The 19,594-nt window shown below is 55.9% G+C and overlaps 1 protein-coding gene across 1 annotated transcript; it reads left to right on the forward strand.

The window, feature by feature from the left end:
- Positions 1–9,809: 9,809 nt before the first annotated feature.
- LOC130143389 (ras and Rab interactor 2-like) lies at positions 9,810–19,373 on the forward strand. Its single transcript, XM_056326075.1, is given in 7 exon segments — positions 9,810–9,908; positions 10,360–10,449; positions 11,972–12,068; positions 15,341–15,529; positions 15,532–15,633; positions 17,735–17,866; positions 19,245–19,373. Coding segments are annotated over 7 exon segments (837 nt in total). The 3' UTR covers position 19,373.
- Positions 19,374–19,594: the final 221 nt, after the last annotated feature.

The following is a 19,594-nucleotide window of genomic DNA, read 5'->3' on the forward strand; positions in this document are numbered from 1 at the left end:
CTAGCTGCCCTCACCTTGCGGCTGGGAGAGCGAGCCAGGCAGCTGCAGGTGACCATCCATCGCCTGGTCAATGCTCGCGGGCCACTGCCCATCCAGCGCTCCGCTGAGCAACTGTGCCCGCCATTGCTTCCTCAGCCGAGGCGTGGAGAAATGGGAGAGCCCAGCAGAGCTCTGCTGGCACGGGACAAGCGGCACGACTTGGCACAGAAGGCAGCTGAGGGGCTGGAGGCCCGAGCAGCTGCAGATGAAGAGGGATCCTCTGATGTGAGCACCCCCGGGCAAGCTTGTGAGGAGTTGCAGGTGCAGCTCGCCAAGGTGACAAATGAAAACACCCACCTGGCTGAAGAAAACGCTCGCCTGCGTGGGCAGATGGCTTTGACAGAACAGGTTCAGGCTGAAAATGCCAACCTGAAAGGGCAGCTAGCGCATCTGGCAGAGGAGCGAGACTCTGCCATCCAAGCAACCATCTGTCTTTTTACCCAACTGAAGCGGCCAAGCGCGAGCTGACAGCCATGAAGGACAGGGCAGAAAGGAGTCGACAGCTGGAGAGGGAACATGAGGAGACAAAGCTGGCCCACAGGGAGCACAGAGAATCCCTGTGAGCGTTTCCAGCCCCGCTGAAGGAACTGAGTGATCGGTTTGAGAAGCTAAAGAAATGCTGCCAGCAGCTGTTTCAGAAATTGGGACGGCTGGAAGGAGAAAGATCCAACAGCACCGTTTCCAAGCCGCAGCAGGCTAACCTGGGAGCAGACAAGGAGTCCGTCCTGCCGGAGGCTATGAGAAAACAACCGGCAGAGCTTCGAGCATTCATCGCTCGTTACAGCTATGATCCTTTCGATGGTCCCAACGAGCAGCCTGAGCTGGAGCTTCCGCTAGTTGCTGGGCAATACGTTTACATCTTTGGAGACACGGATGGAGACGTTGGTACATGGGAGAGCTGACCGACGGCACAAGGAGATTCATCCCCTCTAATCTCGTTGAGGAAGTTCCAGGTGACGGGCGACCTGATGACACCACAGTCTCCCCAGAGACAAGTGATTGGTGGCAGGGCATAGATGACGTCTGTCCTGTCTTCTCATAGAGCTTCTCATTAAACCTCTTTTAATGACCTCTCTGTGTAATCTCACTCCCTGTCCTGTTTGTCTGTGAGCTGAAGGGACTCTGTGCCTGCTATGGGGGACGTGGCGGGGGTGGACTGAGTGCCAGCTACTGGAGTCAACGCGAGGCCATAGGCAGCTCTGGCTTGTGGTGCCAGCTACTGGTGTGCGTCCCAGTGCAGCCAGTGGAGTGAGAGGGGGTCCGAGTGCAGCTACCGGAGCCAGTGGGGATCTCAGCCATCAGGCACTAGGGGTGGGATTGGCGTGCGTCCTGAGAAACCACAGGGTATTTGCACTACAGTAGCATGTGCAGTAAAGAAAACTGGTCTTGCAGTTTGATCCAACGCTGCATCTGCAAACAAAACGAGGCGGAGGCATGAGGAACATGGATGGAAACCTCACCTGCCACACCAAAGTTACGCCACGGAAACTCTTCCCTTTTTGTCACCTGCCTCGGGTTTGGTAAATCTTTTGCCGAGTCTGAAGCAAAGGCCCATTGCCTCTTCTTCCTGTTTCTAACGGCTAACGTCTGGGTTTCACAGGCTGCTTTGTTGTGCGGCACCGCTTACACCCCAGAGTTGCCTTCATAAATGCATCCTTGTACTCGGAAAGGAAAATTGCCTGTCATGCCAGTCATACCGCTGTACTACCCTACCCGCAGGGCAACAGACCGCCCTGCTTGTAAGAGGATTTAATACAGGAAATAATCCTCCAGTATCTGGGTGTTTTAACAGTTCAATCACGTGCTCGCAGTCTGACTGCTGACACAATCTAACAAGAAAAAATATTAAGGGGGCTAAATCTGTGTTTCAAAAAAAGTGGGGTTTCTCTTTCCCTTCCTGAGAAAACTTGCTCCCTCTACGTTTCTGCCCTGTCATTTCATCTAGCAGCTTCGAAGAAGGGTTTCCCGGCCAGCTATTTTGATGTCATGGTGAGCTCTGAGATGTTTGAGTTTGTTCCTTTCACGCCCCCAGAACTTGGAGTCCTGTGGCTACAACAGCATCTCTGCTGCTGTACAAAAGCAGGGCCCTTGCCAGGTCCTCACGATAACGCACTTGATGGGCAAGGTGAACACGTTATTTTACACAGCTTCAGAAATCTCACTGCATTGTTGCCTGCGAAAAGCCACTTTCCTTTTGGCATTTGAGACACCTTTGAACACTGACCATAGAGCCCTGTGGCAACCTCTAGGCCTGGGGGAAACCTGCATTAGGGAGGAAATAGGCATCTCCTCCTCCCCTTCAGCTTTGCGTGTTGTTCTGTAGAAGGAAGAGAGTTGCCTTATTGCCCCAGGGTGGGGTAGGGGAGCCCAGAGGCAGCGGTGCCTGAGCCTGGGACAGGGTTCTCCAGCCTGGAGGCCAAAGCTGTTGGTGGGACTCTTCCCTCCAGCCTCCTGCCTGGTCCCTGCAGGGGGCAGGGGACCCGTGCTGGGGCAGCAAACACTGCTGTAAAGCCTAAAGGTGTCCCCAGGGGCTGCTCTCAGCTCTGCCTGGGAGCTGCTGCCGTCAGATTCACCCACTAGCAAGCAATTCCTGGTGCAGGAGTGACAACTGCGTGGAGGAGAACAAGTCTGGGTGTCTAATACCAAGGTCTCCAACATCAGCTGAGCAGCGTTTATTTTAATGGTTTGGGTTTTTTTTTCTCCCCAGGAGTTTCCATTGTGCCCCAAAGCCATTTTCTGTCAGAAAAGGTGCAGGCACGTGCACGAGACACGGGTGTTTCTCTGTGTTGTAACTGGGAACAAAGGCGGCTTTTCTTTTCGTTCCAGCTCGAAGGGGAGCACAGAGCGTCAGCCCCAGGGAGGCAGCCCTGCTCCCTCGTCCTGGCTGTGGGTGTGAGCCCGTGCACGCTCCACCTCTGGAGGAAAGGCACTGAAGAAGAGCAGCCTGGGAGGGACCTCCCAGAGCCGGCTGGGGAGAGGGCTGGTCACCCCGCGGCCCATGGCGACTGCCGGGAGCAGCTCGGCGTGGCCAGTGGCCTCTGGGCACGGGCCTGCGGGCCTCCCCTGCGTTGCTGTAGGCGGGCACCGGAGCGTCCCCAGGCCTGGGCGCCCTGTGTGGGAGCCATGGCTGGGGACAAGGCCCCGGGCGGTGGCAGCCAGAGCTGCTGCACGCACACAGGACTGAGCTCTGCAGAGGCTGCTGGCACCGGGGGGATGTGGGAGGTGCGGGCTCGGGCCTGCTGGGGCCTCTGTGAGGGGCAAGCAGGGGCTGCCCCATGCCGGGCACAGCCGGGCACAGCCAGTCCCCGCCAGGCTCCACAGCATCGCCAGGGCTTTGTGATGCAGGCGGCGCAGCGTGCCCAGAGGTCATTGTGATGCGGGTCCCCACGGCAACCCCCGCGGGTATTTAAGGAGCCAGAGCCCTGGGGTGCCCACTCCCAGGAGAGCCACTCCCTCAGGAGGCAGCATCTCCCCTGGGTGACCATGGCCGGTCATCGGCAGGCGCCGCCGAAGATGCCCACGCATGAGGAGGCAAACGCCCCCCCCCAGCCCAACAGCAGGCTGCCGGGCCTGCAGAACCGGCGCCAGGTGAGGGACGGGGCAGGAGGGGGAGGCCGGTGGTGGGACAGGGCCACGCGGAGCTGCCTTAGTTCCAGGGCCGGGCTTGCCGCCACTGTGGGGGCCGCTGTGCCAAGGCAGCCGCCTCCAGTCCTTGACTTCTCCTCCTCCTGCCCGCAGATGGGCCACAGGCAGCCGCTGGCAGCGCCGCAGGACAGCCAGGGACAGGCTTCGTCGCCCCATGGGAACAGGCTGCCACCGCTCCCCTGCCCACAGAGCTCGCAGGCCGCTGGGAGCCGACGTGCACAGGTAGGGAGCCCGAGGGAGCCCGGGACAAACGTCTTCCTGAGTCCAGGCACTGCCGACAGGCAGGCGGGAGCTGCAGGAGGGGACGGGAGGGCCCGGTCACGTAGCGAGCTGAGCCCCCCAAACCGTGCCTGCAGGCTGCCGGGGCATGCTGGGGATGCTCCCAGGAGTCACTGTGGGCCATGGCCGGAGCAGTGCGCTCCCCAGCCAGCTCTGGGAGCCGAGCGGCAACTCCCTGTGGGGCCGAGTGCTGCCCTGGGGGCTGGCAGGGGAGCCGGCACAGGGGCTTTTCCAGCTGGGACACGGGGGCACGGGCGAAGGGCCACAGTCACTCAGCCTCTCTCCTCGCCTTCTCTTGCAGACGGACAGCCCGGCGTGCAGGGTGGCAATGCCCTCCATCAGGGTGAGGCGGGAGGAGACAGCCCGTCTGCCAGCAAGGCAGGCAGCAGCACCACAGAAGGTGCACGCAGCTCGGGCACCAGGAGCTGCCAGCACTTGCTGCAAGCTCCCGCCTCTGCCAGCAGCAGCCTCTGCAGCTTCTGCCCAGGGCAGGGGAAAGGCCAGCAGCACTGCAACCAGCAGACACCGACAGCTTGTCCCATCTACTTGGGGCATCCCTGGTGAGCAGGGGAAAGCCACCAGTGCGCAGAGCAGGAGGCATGCCCCACACAGCCCTGCAGCCAATGCCACAGCTGGGAGGGAGACAAAGAGGTGCCTTTTGAGTACGGACCCGGACAAGGTTTTCACTGGGAGTCACCGACCCAGCCAGCAGACAGCGGCACAGTGGCATCGGGAACACAGGCTGGGTGCGGCGAAGATGGCAAGATCAGAGGAGGTCCGGGTGGCCCACAGTGGCAAGGCCCCTGCAGGTCAGCACGTGCCTGATCCTCATGCACGTAAAAGCACCGGTGCTGCTGGCAGGGTTTCTGTGCCAGCTTCCCTGGGCAGGCGGGATGTGGCTTCAGGGCAGCAGGGACAAGCGGAAGAGCGCGATCTCAAAACACAGGTGACGCTCACCAAAAACAAGTGCAAAGGCAAATCGCTGCGGGAGCACCACAAGGCTCTTCAGGAGCATGTGGCCATGCCGTCAGTGAAGACGGAGGATCAGAAAGCCCAGCCCAGCAGGACAGGCAGTCATGCAAGCGCAGCGGCTCGTGTCCCCAAGAAGAACTGGGCAAGGGCAGCAAGGCCACGGAACAGCCCGGGGTCCCTGCCAAAGGAAAAAGACTGGGGAGAAGACAGAGACAATGAGCTGCCCCAAGAAGAGGGCATCACCATTCACAGCATCTGGGTCAACCCCTCATTCCTGGAGTTCTTCCAGGACCCCCACGCTGGTCCCCAGGATGGGCCCTGCTGGCTGAGCAGTGTAGGCAGAGGGGCAGCAGCAGACGCAGCTGGCAACCTACAGAGCATTTCAGCTATGCAAGGGGAACCCGTGGAAGTTGAGCCAGCAGCTGCTGCCCTGGCCACACCTTCTGAGGAAGAGGGGCACTGCGCACATCTAGCTCCCATAGCACAAGAGTCAATGAATGCACCCGATTCTGCTCTCCTCAGTGAGCAGCCCACAGCAGCACAGGCAGAGAGCCAGGCGGCTGCCCCACACAGCCCCGCAGCCTACAACATGGCTCTGCAGGACACAGACCAGTGTAAAATGAGTGGGGTCCTGAACGAGGCTGTGGCTGTGATCCAGGGACTCGGTCAGCAACTGGCAGAACAGCGGGACCCAGCACAAAACGTGCATGTGGTGATGGCACCAAGACCACCTTCAGCAACTCAGGACTGCGAGTCTTCCTTGCCTGGAAAGCCTCCAGGAGAGGCCAGCACAGCCTCTCTCGTGCAAGAGGAATGTGAGGATGGGGAACACATGGCTTCTGCCATGTCTGGAGACCATCAAGGAGAGGCCAGCACAGCCTCTCTCGTGCAAGAGGAATGTGAGGATGGGGAACACATGGCTTCTGCCATGTCTGGAGACCATCAAGGAGAGGCCAGCACAGCCATTTTCTCCCCAGCAGCGCACGAGGAAGATCTGGCTTCATTGCTGCCTCAGATCTCTCTGGATGATGCTGCCATACCCCACCTTGACCGAGCAGGGGAAGATAAAAGAGGTTACATGGATTCTCCCTTGTCTGCAGAGTCTTGGCACCAGGTGAGCCTGGAGTGCATGTCGGGCACGGGCCATCACAAGGTCCTGTAGGCACGTATAGTGTCCAGGGTGTGTGCGGCAGGGAGATGGCTGGTGCTGTCCGTGTCAGCCCGCTGACATCCCCTCCATCTCCTGCCTGTGCTCTTCTTCTCCCCATGCAAGTGGCCTCCCAGCACAGAGGTGACGCACAGCCCTCCTCTGGCTGCAGGGACCATAAACCTAACCAACCCGACACATGGCACTGCGTAGTCTACCACTAAAGCATGTCCCTAAGCGCCTGTCTTTCCCCGGTAGCCAATAACGGATGCTTAGATCTCCTTTGGCTGTTAATGTTTTTATAGGATGCGCCAGGGTTCATGTCTGAGGAGGACAATTGGGAAGATGACGATGATAAAGAGCTGTCCCAAGATAAGAACATCATCTACCACAGCATCTGGGTCAACCCCTCATTCCTGGAGTTCTTCCAGGACCCCCACGCTGTTCCCCAGGATGGACCCTGCTGGCTGAGCAGTGTAGGCAGAGGGGCAGCAGGAGACACAGCTAGAGACCTGCAGAGCATGTTCCCTGTCCCGGAGGAACCCATGGATGCTGAGCCAGCAGCTCTTTCCCTGGCAACCGCTCCTGAGGAAGAGGGGCACTGTGCACCTCTAACTCTCATAGGAAAAGAGGTGGCAAAGGCACAGGAATCTCCTCTCCTCAGTGAGCAGCCCACAGCAGCACAGGCAGAGAGCCAGGCGGCTGCTCCACACAGCCCCGCAGCCTGCGCCGCACCTCTGCAGGACACAGACCAGTGGGACGTGAGTGAGATCCTGCACAAGGCTGTGACAGCGATTCAGAGACCCAACAGGCAGCTGGTAGAACAGCGGGACCCAGCACAAACCATGCATGTGGTGACTGCAGCAACACCTGCAGCATCTCAGGACAGTGAGTCTTCCTTGCCTGGAGAGCGTCAGAGAGAGCCCAACTCAGCCACTCTAGTGCCAGCAGAATGTGAGGATGGAGAACACACGGCTTCTGCCATGTCTGGAGACCATCAAGGAGAGGCCAGCACAGCCATTTTCTCCCCAGCAGCGCACGAGGAAGATCTGGCTTCATTGCTGCCTCAGATCTCTCTGCATGATGCTGCTGCACCCCACCTTGAGCCAGCAGTAGAAGATGAAACAGATGCCACGGGGTCTCCCTTGTCCTGGGACTCTTGGCACCAGGTGAGCCAGGGGCGCGTGACCAGCACTGAGCACCACGAGCTACGGCCGGCAGGTGCAGTGTCCAGGCCATGTGCAGCAGGGAGATGGCTGGTGCTGTCCGTGTCAGCCCGCTGACATCCCCTCCATCCCCTGCCTGTGCTCTTGCTCTCCACATGCATGTGGCTTCCCAGCACAGAGGTGACGCACAGCCCTCCTCTGGCTGCAGGGACCATAAACCTAACCAACCCGACACATGGCACTGCGTAGTCTACCACTAAAGCATGTCCCTAAGCCCCTGTGTTTCCCCCGGTAGCCAATAACGGATGCTTGGATCTCCTTTGGCTGTTAATGTTTTCATAGGAGCAGCCAGGGCACTCAGCCATAGAGGAGGACAAGCGGGAAGACGACGACGGTGGCAAAGAGCTGTGCCAAGGGGAAGACGTCGCCATCCACAGCATTATGGCCCACCCCTCATTCCAGGACCCCCGTGGTGGTTTCCAGGAGGGGCAGCCAGCCCCTGAGCAGAGCGATAACACGTGGCCCTGCTCCACGCCCAGGGATGAGCCCGAGGATGAGCCAGGTACATCCCCGAGTGTAGCGCTGGCCCGGCAAGGGAAGGCTTAGCCCAGCCGTCCCGGCAATGTGCACCCAGGCCAAAGCAGAAGGACTGCGTGCATGGGGGCTGGCCGTTCCCTGGCCACCACTCCCTGGGGAAAGCTCTTGGTGGTGGGGAGCAGGCAGGATCTTGCCCGGTACCTGCCCAGCCCCCTGCCTACACTTGTCTTCCTTCCACAGGCATGGCTGCCCTCCCGCATGCCCCAGCTCGACGGCGACGGCCCTCCCTCCTCCGCAGGGCGCTCAGGGCTCTGCGCAAGGCTTTCTGCCCTTCTTGCATCAGGCCACAGCAAGAGCAGCAGCGCCGTGCTGGCAGAGGGGTCCCCAGAGATGGCAGCTGGCCCTGATCCTGTGCGGTACCCAGAGGGTGTGGCACAGGGAGGCACGCGAGGCATGGGTGCATGGATGGCGCCCAACACGTTCAGCTGCCATGAGGACGTTGTGGTGCCAGACTCTGCTCCACCCTGGGCACGTTCTGAGAGCAATAAAAGCTGAGCACGTTCCGCCAGTGGTTGCCTGTGCCTGGTCCATCCTGGGAGAAAGACGTGTGCAGGCAAGGCCCATGCCGGCAGGCAGAGCTGGAGAGCCCCTGTGCTCCTTCTTCTCCATGCCAAGCAGAGCCCACGCCTTGGGCCTCTGCCCGTGCCTCTGGCGCTCCAGCTGCTGACCAGCTGGGGCCTCTGCTGCCCTTGCTCCCAGGGCCTGTTATTTGAGTCAGCCTCTGTCCTCAGGGTGTCCTGGCACTTGCTCGGGAGAGCCCTGGGCTGGTGCTGGCAGCAAGCCGGCACTCTGGCCGGAACTTGCCTCTAGCTGACTTCCAGGTGCCTCTCTGCCATTCAAACCGAGGACTTTGACCATTTCCTTTGCATCGTAAACTTGGTCTGGTTTAACTAATGCTTGCACCGCACCACCCCGCAGCACCTTGGTCTCACGAGGAACCTGCCCATGGCAGGGGGGCGTAGGAGCACCTACATGAGCCACTTGTTTTTAAAGCCCTCCGTTTTTAAGACCTTGTCCTGAGAGTAGCTGTTTTGGTGAGAAAAGCCAGACCTTCGGTAGTTTAGCTGTTGGCCAGACGTCTGGGGGCTCCGTCTAGAGTTGGTTCTTGACATTTTGCCATATTAGCAGGGCAGCAGGACCATGCTACGAACGAAATGAGGTGCACAACAAACCTCTCAGAATAAACTGAAAGAGGTTTTTACAGACGTTTGAAACAGAAATAGGGAAGACTGGATAAAGGTGGGGAGGAAGACTGATGAGGATACTTGAACATTGCTGCCTGAGGAAGCAAACCTCATAGTAAACTGTTACGTGTATGTGCATTTATGTCTCTGTCTCAGGCATCTTTCCACTTGTGCATTTCCCTGACCTTTGGCTGTTCTTAGACGAGAATCGGTTCTGGAGGAGAGTGCTTCAGACTTCTTTCTGTAACACTGGGACCCAGGAAGTGCCTCGGTGGCACCCCTAGCTGTGACGAGAGAAGGATTTTCCTTCCGTGGAGCCTTTCCTTCACTGTGGCTGTTTAGAACAGGAGGAGGCATGGGAGACCTTCCAGGGTGCCTGCTAGCTGAAATGATTCTGGCGTTCTGTGGGCAATATAGCCACACCTTTCTCTGTCCTCCTTTATGGAGAACATCTGGCATGAACCTTGGGTGGTAATGGGTGTCATTGTGATTCTCTTTTGAAACGTAATTTTTCACAGTTTAAACTCCAAAACGCTCTAGTGATTACACGCATGCATGCAGTTGGGCATCCTTTTCCTTCCCGGAGAGAAGCCCAGAAAAACCTCAAGCATGTGGTGTAGCTGAGAGTTGCAACGGGTAAGAAACTAGGCAAGGAAGCGCTTTCTGACATCAAGGACCAAGCGGGTTGACAGTTTCCCCCCTTCTGGCTTGGCACTGGAGTTTCAAACCGTGGCACCGCATGCCCGGCAGCACCATTTTCTGTGTTGGCTGCCTGAGGCAATGGAACAGCTGAATTCAGAGGGAACCTGTGCGCAGGGCTATGAGGCCTCCTGCCGGGCCTCGCCCCCCTCTCACAGTGCAGCCAGGAGCTGCTCTCAGGTGAGCGTCCCCTGTGCCTGACGGGAAATGGAGGCTTTGAGATGTTTGCACCACCCCTCAATCATCAAAACCGATGAGATTTTTGAGACATCAGCTGGAAAAGTGTACATTGTGATGGAGCTGGGGGAAAAGGGAGACTCCTGGTCGGCATGAGGAACAGAGTTGGCTGCTTTGGGAAGAGCCCTGTCAGAGCGGCCATGGCCCAGAGGAGGTGACTTTTCGACGGTCTGAGAGGGTTTTTCACCGTGACCGCCTTTACGGGATCATTTTCTGGTGACCCAGGTGAGACTCTGCTATTGAGCGTCGGTGGAGCTGTGAATCGCAGCAATTCCAGCTTCTTGGTCAACCAGGAGCGAAAGCGTGCCCAGATCTAGTCTGAGAAAGCATTTGGCACGTCATAGAGTTTCGCTCTTCCCTGTGGTCAGCCTTTGTGCCGTTTTCCTGGTCACAGGACTCGGGACTTTTGCTACGGTCCAAGAGCGATTCCCAGGTGAGGAAGAGGTGTACGCGGTTTGAAGACCTGTCTCCCAGCTGGACATTGGTGAGTTATCTCTGCGGGAGCTCGCGTTCCTCACAGAGGTGAGGAAGGCAACTTCACATGGCTACCAGGGCACAGCGAGAACCACAAACAGAAATCCATCCTGCATCTTCTCTGGTGGAGCTGTGCATGGGTGGTGCCGTGGAGCATTTTGGCTGCGGCCGAGTGCAAATGTCAGCTTCTCCCCATTTCACCCCAGAAAGTAGGTAGCACAACTGTTGTGGTGTGCTTCACATGGCTACCAGGGCAAAGTGAGAACCACAAACAGAAGTGTCCTGGGGCCTGGTTGTGGGCCACAAGTTCCTCTGGGGGGGCCCGTGGTGCTCGTTGGTGCTGGAGGGGGGGGCACAGGGGCCTCTGGGGAGGCTTGGAGGGGCCATAGAGTCTTCCCTGCCCCTAGGAAGGCATAGGGGCCTCGGGGGGCGGCACAGGTGCCTCTGGGGGGGCTTGGGAGGGATAGGGGGCTCTGGGGGGGGGGGGCACAGGAGCCTCTGGGGGTTTTGGGGAGCCCATAGGGGTCTGGGGAGGCATAGGGGCCTTAGTGAGGGGGCCTGGGGGCTTCTGGGGCCTCTGGGGGGGCCATAAGGCTATTTGAGGGCCTGGGGGGGCATAAGGGCCTCTGGAGGGACTTGGCGGGCAGGTGGGGGGGTACAGGGGCCTCTGGGGGGGCAGTAGTGTTGCTGCGAAGGGCCTTAGGTCCTTTAGGTGAGCTGGGGGGTGCAGTGACTATGCAGGGGCCTTGGCAGCGGCTGGGGGGCTGGTTGGAGGGCACAAGGTCCTCTGGGGGGCTTGGGGGGCATCTGGGGTGGATGGGAGGCACAGGGGCCTCGTGGGGGAGCCCATGGGGGGCCATGGGGCTGGGGGGGCCATAGGGCAGCTGTGCCCCCAGCCCGTTCCTCTGTACTCCCAGCTCCTGCTGGTGGGTCCACAGAGGGCCCAGGTCGAGCCCCCTCCCCAGGCAAGGGGGGGGCCCAGGACGGCGGACACGGTAAGGGGGCCGGGGGCGGCACTGGCACACACACCCCAAGCGGGGGGGGGGGCGTGCGAGCTGTCCCCCCCGGTGCCTCCCCAGCAGCAAACAGCCCGGGGGGGCTGCCCCACCCCCCTGGAGCAGGCAAGTGGTGAGGGGGCGGGGGGGACAGGATGGGGGCTATAGGGGTTAGGAGGGGCTGCAGGGGCTATGAGGGAGCAAACCGGGGCTGTAAAGGCTGAGGGGGCAGGGGGGCGGGGGTGCAGGGGGGCGCGGGGGGGGCAGGTGGTCGGAGGAGGCAGGGGGGCGGGGGACACGGGGGGGGGCGCACGGAGTGAGCGGGGGGGGCTCTCCGGGCAGGCACAGTTTTGGGGAGGGATGGGGGTGCGGGTGTGGGCAGAGGGGGGCCGGGAGGGGCAGGGGGCTGGAGGGGCAAGACAGGGGCTATAGCGGGGGGGGGAGGGCGGCAGGGCCCACAGGGGCAACCCCCCCCGGGGCCGTGGGCATGCCCGTGGCCGGCGGCGGGCCCGGCCCGGCCCCGGAAGGCGGGTTTAATTTCCGGCCACGCGGCGCCCCGGCGCGGCTGCGGCGGTGCGGGGCTTCCCCGGGAGCCTGGAAGGCTTTCGGGCCGGGCCGTGCGGCGGCGCGCTGGGTGAGCGGGCGGGCCCGGGCCTCCCCGTCGGGCAGCGGCCGGCCGGGGCGGACGTGGCGGGCCGGCGCTCGGCCGCGGCAGGGAGCGCCTGGTGCCGGCGGCGGGCGGGCTGGGGCGGGAGGACGGCCCGGGCGCGGCGGGGCTGCCGGCGGTTCTCGTCTCCCCGGCAGTGGCGGTGCTCAGCGGGCTGCTCGCGGTGCTGCCTTTTTTTCACTCGGAGCTGCGCCGCTGCCTCAGCGAGGAGGCGAGGAGCGGCGGCGGGGCCCGGGAGGGGGGTCGGCCCGCGGCGCCCTGCCGCCCCCCCCGCCGCCTCCGGGTGCCCGGGCAGCCGCCGCAGCCGCCGCAGCTCTGCGCGGGGCTTTGTCTTTCCCCCAGCCGCCGGCCGGGGCCGTGGCAGCGGGCTGGGGCCGCAGGGGCTGCCCTGGGGCCTGCGGTAACGCTGGCGCAGGGGGGCGGCTCCGGAGCCTCTTCAGCCCCTGCGAGCGGGCACGACGAAAAAGAAAGCCGGCGGCGGAAATTCCCCCCCGCCCCCGCGGCTGCTGTCTTTCTGTACAAAGTATTACAAAGGGCAAGCGCGAGGAATTGCTGGTGCCTCGTGGTTACGCAGCCGGGCCTGCTGGGCGCTTGAACCAGCGCGTCCAGTCAGGTAGCGTCATTTTTCTAGTTTGTAAATGAGCCTGAGGTTTCAGCCCCCTTACATTTCTGGACGGCAGTGTACTTGGTCAGAGAGCTCAGTCGCACTGCCAGAGCTGGCGCAGAGTTCCCTTGGGACTCCAGACTTGACTGTCTTGTTGACAGGCTCGAGAGCCTGCTTTGGAAGTCACTTGGCAAGGCACAGCTTCGCCGTGGTTTTGGTACTTGAATTCTGACTGTAGTGCCACTGCCACATGTTAGCCTTTCTCCAGAAGTTACAAAAGCATTCACGTTTTCACTTTTTAAAAAAAACTGAACAGGCAGTATAAATAAAGGAAGCAAGCTGAACTGTAAAAAAAAAGAATATAAAATAAAAATCAGTGAAGCTATCAAGGAGCTATGTGTACCCTCTAGAAGAGGGGTCCTGAAACTTTTTTAAACAGGGGGCTGGCGTGCAGATGAAGTGGCAGGCAGATTCTGCGGCTGCTTGGTTCCCCCCCCAACCCTGGGCGGGGGGGCATGTTTCTGTAAATACCGGGGGCCGGACTGAGGACCCTGGGGGGCTGTATCTGGCCTGCGGGCCGTAGTTTGAGGACTCCTGCTCTAGAAGTTCCGCTAGCTAACATACCAATGGGTGAGACTTGTGCATTTTTCTTGGTGGAAAAATATTTCTGCCCTGTGAGCCCTGAGGATGGCTCTGATAGCAGGGAGAGGCAGTTTCTGTCACTGTGCAGAAGGGTGAAGCTTCTGCTTTCCTGGCTGGGTTTGGTAGTGCTGTCAATGGTGATTGTGTGGTTCTACCAAGATCAGTCATTTGAAATGTTGCCACTTGTTATGTATAATTGGTGGCTCTGGTCTGGTGGGAAGCTAGATCTGCCCTTCATGCTGTGTGACAGGCCATCAAGACCATGTGTCAGACTGGTTATGCCTTTACTGGTGGCTATAGACAAAGAGAAGATCAGAGGGCAAGTGCTGCTCCTCACATTCACTCTTTCCACCTTTTTGCAGGCTCCATGAGAGAGCACCTAGATGTGTTTGAAGCGTCTGGGAATGAAGCAGACATGGCTTTGCCACCTCCGTCAGGACCTCGGAAGGGGAAAATAGCAAGAGAAGCTACCAAAGCCCCAGCAGAATTGGGGCAGGGGAGGTGGGAGCCCTCAGTAGGGTTGGACATTGGGGAATTGTGTGCCGGACAAGTACAGAATAAATGCTACATGTGAAGCAAAGACACCGTAAGGTGAGGAGTGTGTGAAGGGCGTGTTTGTATGAGAAGGAGCAGTCTGAAGGCACAAAAGGAAAATTGGTTGAACACAGGGATAAAATAAATGAAAACATAAAGCAAAAGCAAGAAAACAAAAGTAGTAGGTAATGTTTATTTGGAGGGGAGCGTGTGTGTGTGTAAATCGCAAGCCTTAGGAAGAGCCTGACATTTCTAAAAAAAACACCCCCAAAAAGGGCAGGCCGGGGGGAGAAAAAAAAGAGACTGGTCTAGGAGAAACATGTAAGAACAGGGAAAGAACCTGGAAAGGGCATGAGGTTTAACGAAACTTTGAGTTGCCACTAGCAGCAGGGATGTCCACTGTTAGCCTGTACAAATGTGTGATCTAGTAGCGACACGGCCTCTCCTCTTTCTCCTCTCGGTCCCTGTGCTCCCCTAATACATCTGCCTAGTCTGGGCTCTGGTCCTGCCCCATTGCCAGGGTGTTTGTGCTGTGGCCAGGCTGAAGGGTCCTTGGGTTCTATTGTGCTTGTGGCGGTTCGCTGCAGTACAAATAATGGATATAAGCTAATTATTAATGTAAGCTATGTTGTCGTAGGGAGGCTGAGTGGAAGAGGAAATTCACTTATAAAGGTTTTCAAAGGAAGGATTTACCAAAGAGCTTTCTCTGTTGATGTGTTCTGTACCTTGGAAATGGAGACTGACTGTTAAAGAAAACCTGGAGTAAAACAAGAATAAAAGAAAAACAACTGAGAGGTTACTGTGCCATGTGCACACTACTGCCAAACAAAGAACTTCAGACTTGATGACAGAGCTGTATATAAGCTTGCATGATGAAATCTGAAGCTGGATAAACACAGCTTGGTCTTCATTTATAGTTTAGTGCCCGTAATCTGTCCAGCATCATAAAGATCTTAAAGCTGAGCCAAGTTTTACGAGACCTTGGGTGAGTTAGAGTTTCTGATGGAAACCATGCAAAAAAAGATGCCAAAGCAGACAAAAGTTAGGGTTCTGACTGTGTTATGCTTCAAGTTTCAGAATTAAAGTCTAAGCTCAAAGTAAAATAAAACTGGGGCACTTCTGGCCAACAGAAGAAAAAGTTAACTGGAGCTGCTGCCTGCTTGCTGCTTTGTTTTGGGGTTTTTTTTCTTTTTTGGTTGTTGTTGTTGTTGTTGTGACAATCTGTAGTCTGCCTTTGTGGGTTTTTTTGTACTTCCCACGTTGTCAGAAATGAAAATGGAATACAGATTCTGTTCTGCCTTTTATTTTCTTGTTGACAAACATCTGGAGACTCAGCTTCTATAATAACTAAGCCTTAGCAAGTAGGTCTTGCTCTGCACTGTCTCTTGGGAGTGGTTATGTTACTGCTGGCTCTGCTCTAGAGGAGGAAGACAGCTCAACTTGTGTTTTCCCATTGCAGGTGTTGTCCTGGAGAAGGCCATGCATAAGTGCATTCTGAAGCCGTTGAAGAGCCATATTGAAGCGATGTTGAAAGAGTTTCATACTGCAGATGGTTCTTGGAAACAACCGAAGGAAAACCTTCAGGTGGTGCGGCAGAGGAATCCTCAGGAACTGGGCGTGTTTGTTCCAACACCAGACTACGTGGATGTTGAAAGTTTGTGACCCCGCAGAAAATGTATTCGCCTGAAAAGAAAGTCGTACTGCTGCTGAGAGTTTGCAAATTGATTTATACTGTTATGGAGAATAACTCGGGTATGGTGCTTCTTGTGGTTCAAGGTCATTGTTTTTCTAAACCTGGGGTTGTGTTTTGGTGGAGGAAATGAGACCACCTGATTCTGCAGCTTTGTCTCCTTCGCCTGGAGCTCTTGTAGCATCTCCTTGCCCTTTTGAGAGGGATTCTTCCTCTCTGCTTCCTTCCTGATCTCTCTGCATCTGGCAGCACATCTTACACATTCAGTGTGAAGCAGAGTTGTGAAGCAGCTTAAACACCCACCCCCCCAGCCACCAGCTTTGCTTGAGTGTAGGCATTTGAATTTGGCTGTCAGAAAGGCTGTCCTGTAAGCCTAGAATTTGACACTGGTTCTAAATTAGTGTTTTCCTGGAAATCGTAATAAAGGATACACCCAGTATCTAGCTGCAGTAATTCAGCAGTGTGTGTGCAATATGACAATTACAAGGGCTCTGTGTCAATGGCTGGGGGAAAGCAGCCCCTGATGCAGTGTTTTGGGTTTGCTGTGCCTCTGAATGTTCTCGTTGGACAATTTCTTTGTGTTTTTGCAAGAGAAATAACATCTATTTCTACACTGTAGCAGGAGTCCCAAAGTGACCTTGAAACCTAGATGGTGAAATGGAACCACAGACCAGTTAAGACCCGCTTGATTAGTCAGTGGCACAGTTAAAACGCTGTGCTGGACAGTATGAATTCATAGGTGCAGCTCTGTTGCCTGATGTCTTATCATACACTGCTGTGGTAGGTCACGAGCTAAGGTGAAGCAATGCTGGTGGTAGTGGAAGATTTTTTTTTCTCTAAGAAAGTATAAGCTGCTGCAGGTGGTTGGCAGTTTTCTTTCAAGCGCTGAATCTGCAGCTGGGCTCTGTGCCGATCAGGATGCTTGCTTTCTTTTGAGATTTGAGGTGAATGGTGAAAGCTTGAGGCTGTAAAAGACCCCCAAGCACTTTGGCAAGATTTGGGCAGGAGCTTAGACCTGGTTTATTTCTGTGCAAAATCCTGCATTTTAAAATGGATATAGGAATCTTTGCCCAAAGTGATGTAAACTTTGTTTTTTTCTCCATACTGTATTATCACATTGAGTAAGGTATTCCCAACACGCAAAAGAAAAGTACTGAGAGGCTTCTGGTGAACCACTGTACTGAGGGGCTTGGGCTAAGATGCAGCAAATTGGGTTGTCTTGCTTTGTCGTGTAGAGTTTTAAAACGTGGCGTCGCGTCGAGCCAGCACCTGTTTCCAGTACCTGCTTTGTCCTGTAATCTCAGCCAGATAACAGTGCGATACCTGGAGGGTACGTCTTAGCTGGTCTGACTTTCAGTATCAGCCCTTCAGTCCTCTGGAGTTTCGCCACAGTTTAAATTGGCTCCCGATCTTGATGTTTCAAGTGACCATCGCACCGCTTCTGCAATGAGGACAGTTTGGCCAGCCCCAGAGATCTAGCCACATAGCGTTTTCTAAAGAGAAAGTTTAAATGCGGTAAAAGTAAGAGGAACACATACAGACCTAGGTACAGCAGAGCCTCTGTGTGTTGCGTGCTGTCGTTACCGATGATGCTTCACCAGCTAGTTGGGAGTTACGTGAGGCTTTGCTCACTGGTGTTTTTAACCATGCTCCGTGAAGGAAATGTGCAGAGTTTTCATGTAAAATCTAATAGGCTTTTATATGCAGGCTTCTCTGCTGGGTTTCGGACTCAGGAACTGGTACTTGTGGCTGGATCCTTCCAGAAGGGGGACGTCATCCGTGCATGTATAAAGAAAATGCCCATTGATTTTCTCTTAGCCACTGACAGAAGTGCGGGTGGAGGTCAGGCCAGACTGGCATGGCTGCCTCTTGTGAGTTCACCAGTTGAGCTGACGCCAAGGTGAGCCCAGTCTTTAAATTCCCTTGCGTGCCTCAAGGTCTGCATCATCCAATTTGTGCTCGTTAGAAGTACAGGATGAAGCTGGACGCTGCCCACCAAGTGGCAGATGCTGTTCTCTTTGCTGCACATCTGTAACGAGAGGCTCTAGAGTAATACAAACGTACTGGTCAGTAAAGGCAGCAAAATAACGCTTTCCTTTCAAACACCGGAACTGGTCAAAGGGTGTGATTTGTCTGTCGCTGCCTGTGTTCTCTTTGACCCAGGGAGGCTGTATGGAGCTGATGACTTCTTGCCTGTGTTGACATATGTGCTGGCCCAGGGTGATATGCTGGAGCTGGATACTGAAACTGAACACATGGTGGAATTGCTGGATCCATCTTTGCTGCATGGAGAAGGTAATCGACTTATTTCTATTAGAACTGTGTGAAGGGCTGGGGAAGGGGGATTCTTCCTCACCTCGTTTGAGTAGAAACCCTTTTGACGGAGTCATGTAGTCGGTGATGTCGGTAGTGTAACAAGAGAACCTCTTAATTGTTTCCACCTTAGAATAAGGGAGGGCTGGTTAGCTTGCAGAGTTACAGCCCCAAGTGACCTGGGAATCTACCGACGTATATGCTGCCTTAGGAGGGAGTGTGTTGTTTTCCGCCAAGAAGGAGGAGGCGTCCTGACTTAGCAAGCAAACACAGGCTGTGCAGGTGCCAGCTGTGGTTATCCTCCTGTGCCTGAAAATGTCCCGAGAGTATGTATGGGTCTGCAGCGTTCAACTGAGTGGTGAGACCTGGAGTGGGACCCGGGTTAGGTGCTTTGTAAAAACTTCTGGGGGAGTTCTCTGCCCCTCTGGGGAAAGTGCTTTTGAGAATGTTGCCCCCCTTAATGATCCTGGTTTATGCCCGATACTTGCTTCTCACAGAGTATTTTTATGAGGCCTAGGAATATGTTTCTTAAGGCACTCTTGAACGATGGCTGAAGTCCGCTCGAGGCAAGGAAATCTCCCTCCTTTGTTTTCACGGTGGTGGTTTTAACAAAGAGGTATTCTGCCAGCCCTTGGTAGGCCCCAGAATCTATCAGTTTATGAGGAAGTTTCAAAGGTTCTTGTGACCAAGCTGAGCTGTGAGTTTTAAGTATAGGTGTATATGTCCCATTTCTGCCATCTCTTGGGTTGCTGAAATTGCTGTATCCTTTTACATGCCGATACGCATGACAGAATTGTGTCGGGTTTCCTCCGGTTCAGTACTGGTCTGTTCCCTGCTTTGTGTGCAGAGTGCATCGTTCGGGAATCCTAGGACAGAAAGTACTTGAGATGTGAAGCTGGAGATCATCGACACGCTTGAAAGGCAGAAATATTTACTGGGCTGTTAAGTCGTGTCGTTTTTAATGTAGCAGAAGTCGTTCATCTATTGGCTGGCCCTGTCTGTGGCACTGGTTAAACTGTACGGTGCAGGAAAAATTGTTTAGTGCTTTGGGGTTGTGTGGTTCAAAGGTAAATGTATTGTCCAGGTTGTCTGGTGGGTCTTGCGTGTCTTCCACGTATTGACCTCGTCACAGAGCTGAAAGCGAGAGGATGCTGTCGGTAATACAGAAAGAACTACTGTGAGCATAGACTGCATCTCTGAATGACTCCACAAATAGACCGTGCTGCCTCTTGATTGAACGCTCCCACTCAAATAGTTTACTTAAAGAGCAAGAGAAATAAATGATAGCCTGTCTTTTGTTTCTCCTGGTTGCTGAGGACTGTTGCCCCTGTTGAGAGTCCTTTTCCTTTGTGACCTGCAGCTCCTTTTGTACATCGGCAACTCTGTTGTGGCTGTACTTTGTTCTCCACTCATGTAATAAAGGTGAAGTCTGGAGAGCTGTACACGCTGCCTCCCGAACTAGTTGGACGTAGTGTTGGACCTAGGTGAACAAACACCGCCTGCCTTTTAAGAACAAAAGCAAAACCTTTGGGATGCTTCCAGGTACAAATCACACGCTCGGTCATTGCTTTGTTGCCGCTAAGGGAGTCACTTTTAAGTTCCTGAGCAGTGGTAGATGGTCTTTTATGTCGTTTAAACAGCTGTGTTTGTTTGATACCCGCTTGAAGCTCAGGAAGAAAACAAATGGCTGCTTGGAAACTGTTTAGAAGA

Source organism: Falco biarmicus, unplaced genomic scaffold (genome assembly GCF_023638135.1).
Source record: "Falco biarmicus isolate bFalBia1 unplaced genomic scaffold, bFalBia1.pri scaffold_27, whole genome shotgun sequence".
Taxonomy (NCBI): domain Eukaryota; kingdom Metazoa; phylum Chordata; class Aves; order Falconiformes; family Falconidae; genus Falco; species Falco biarmicus.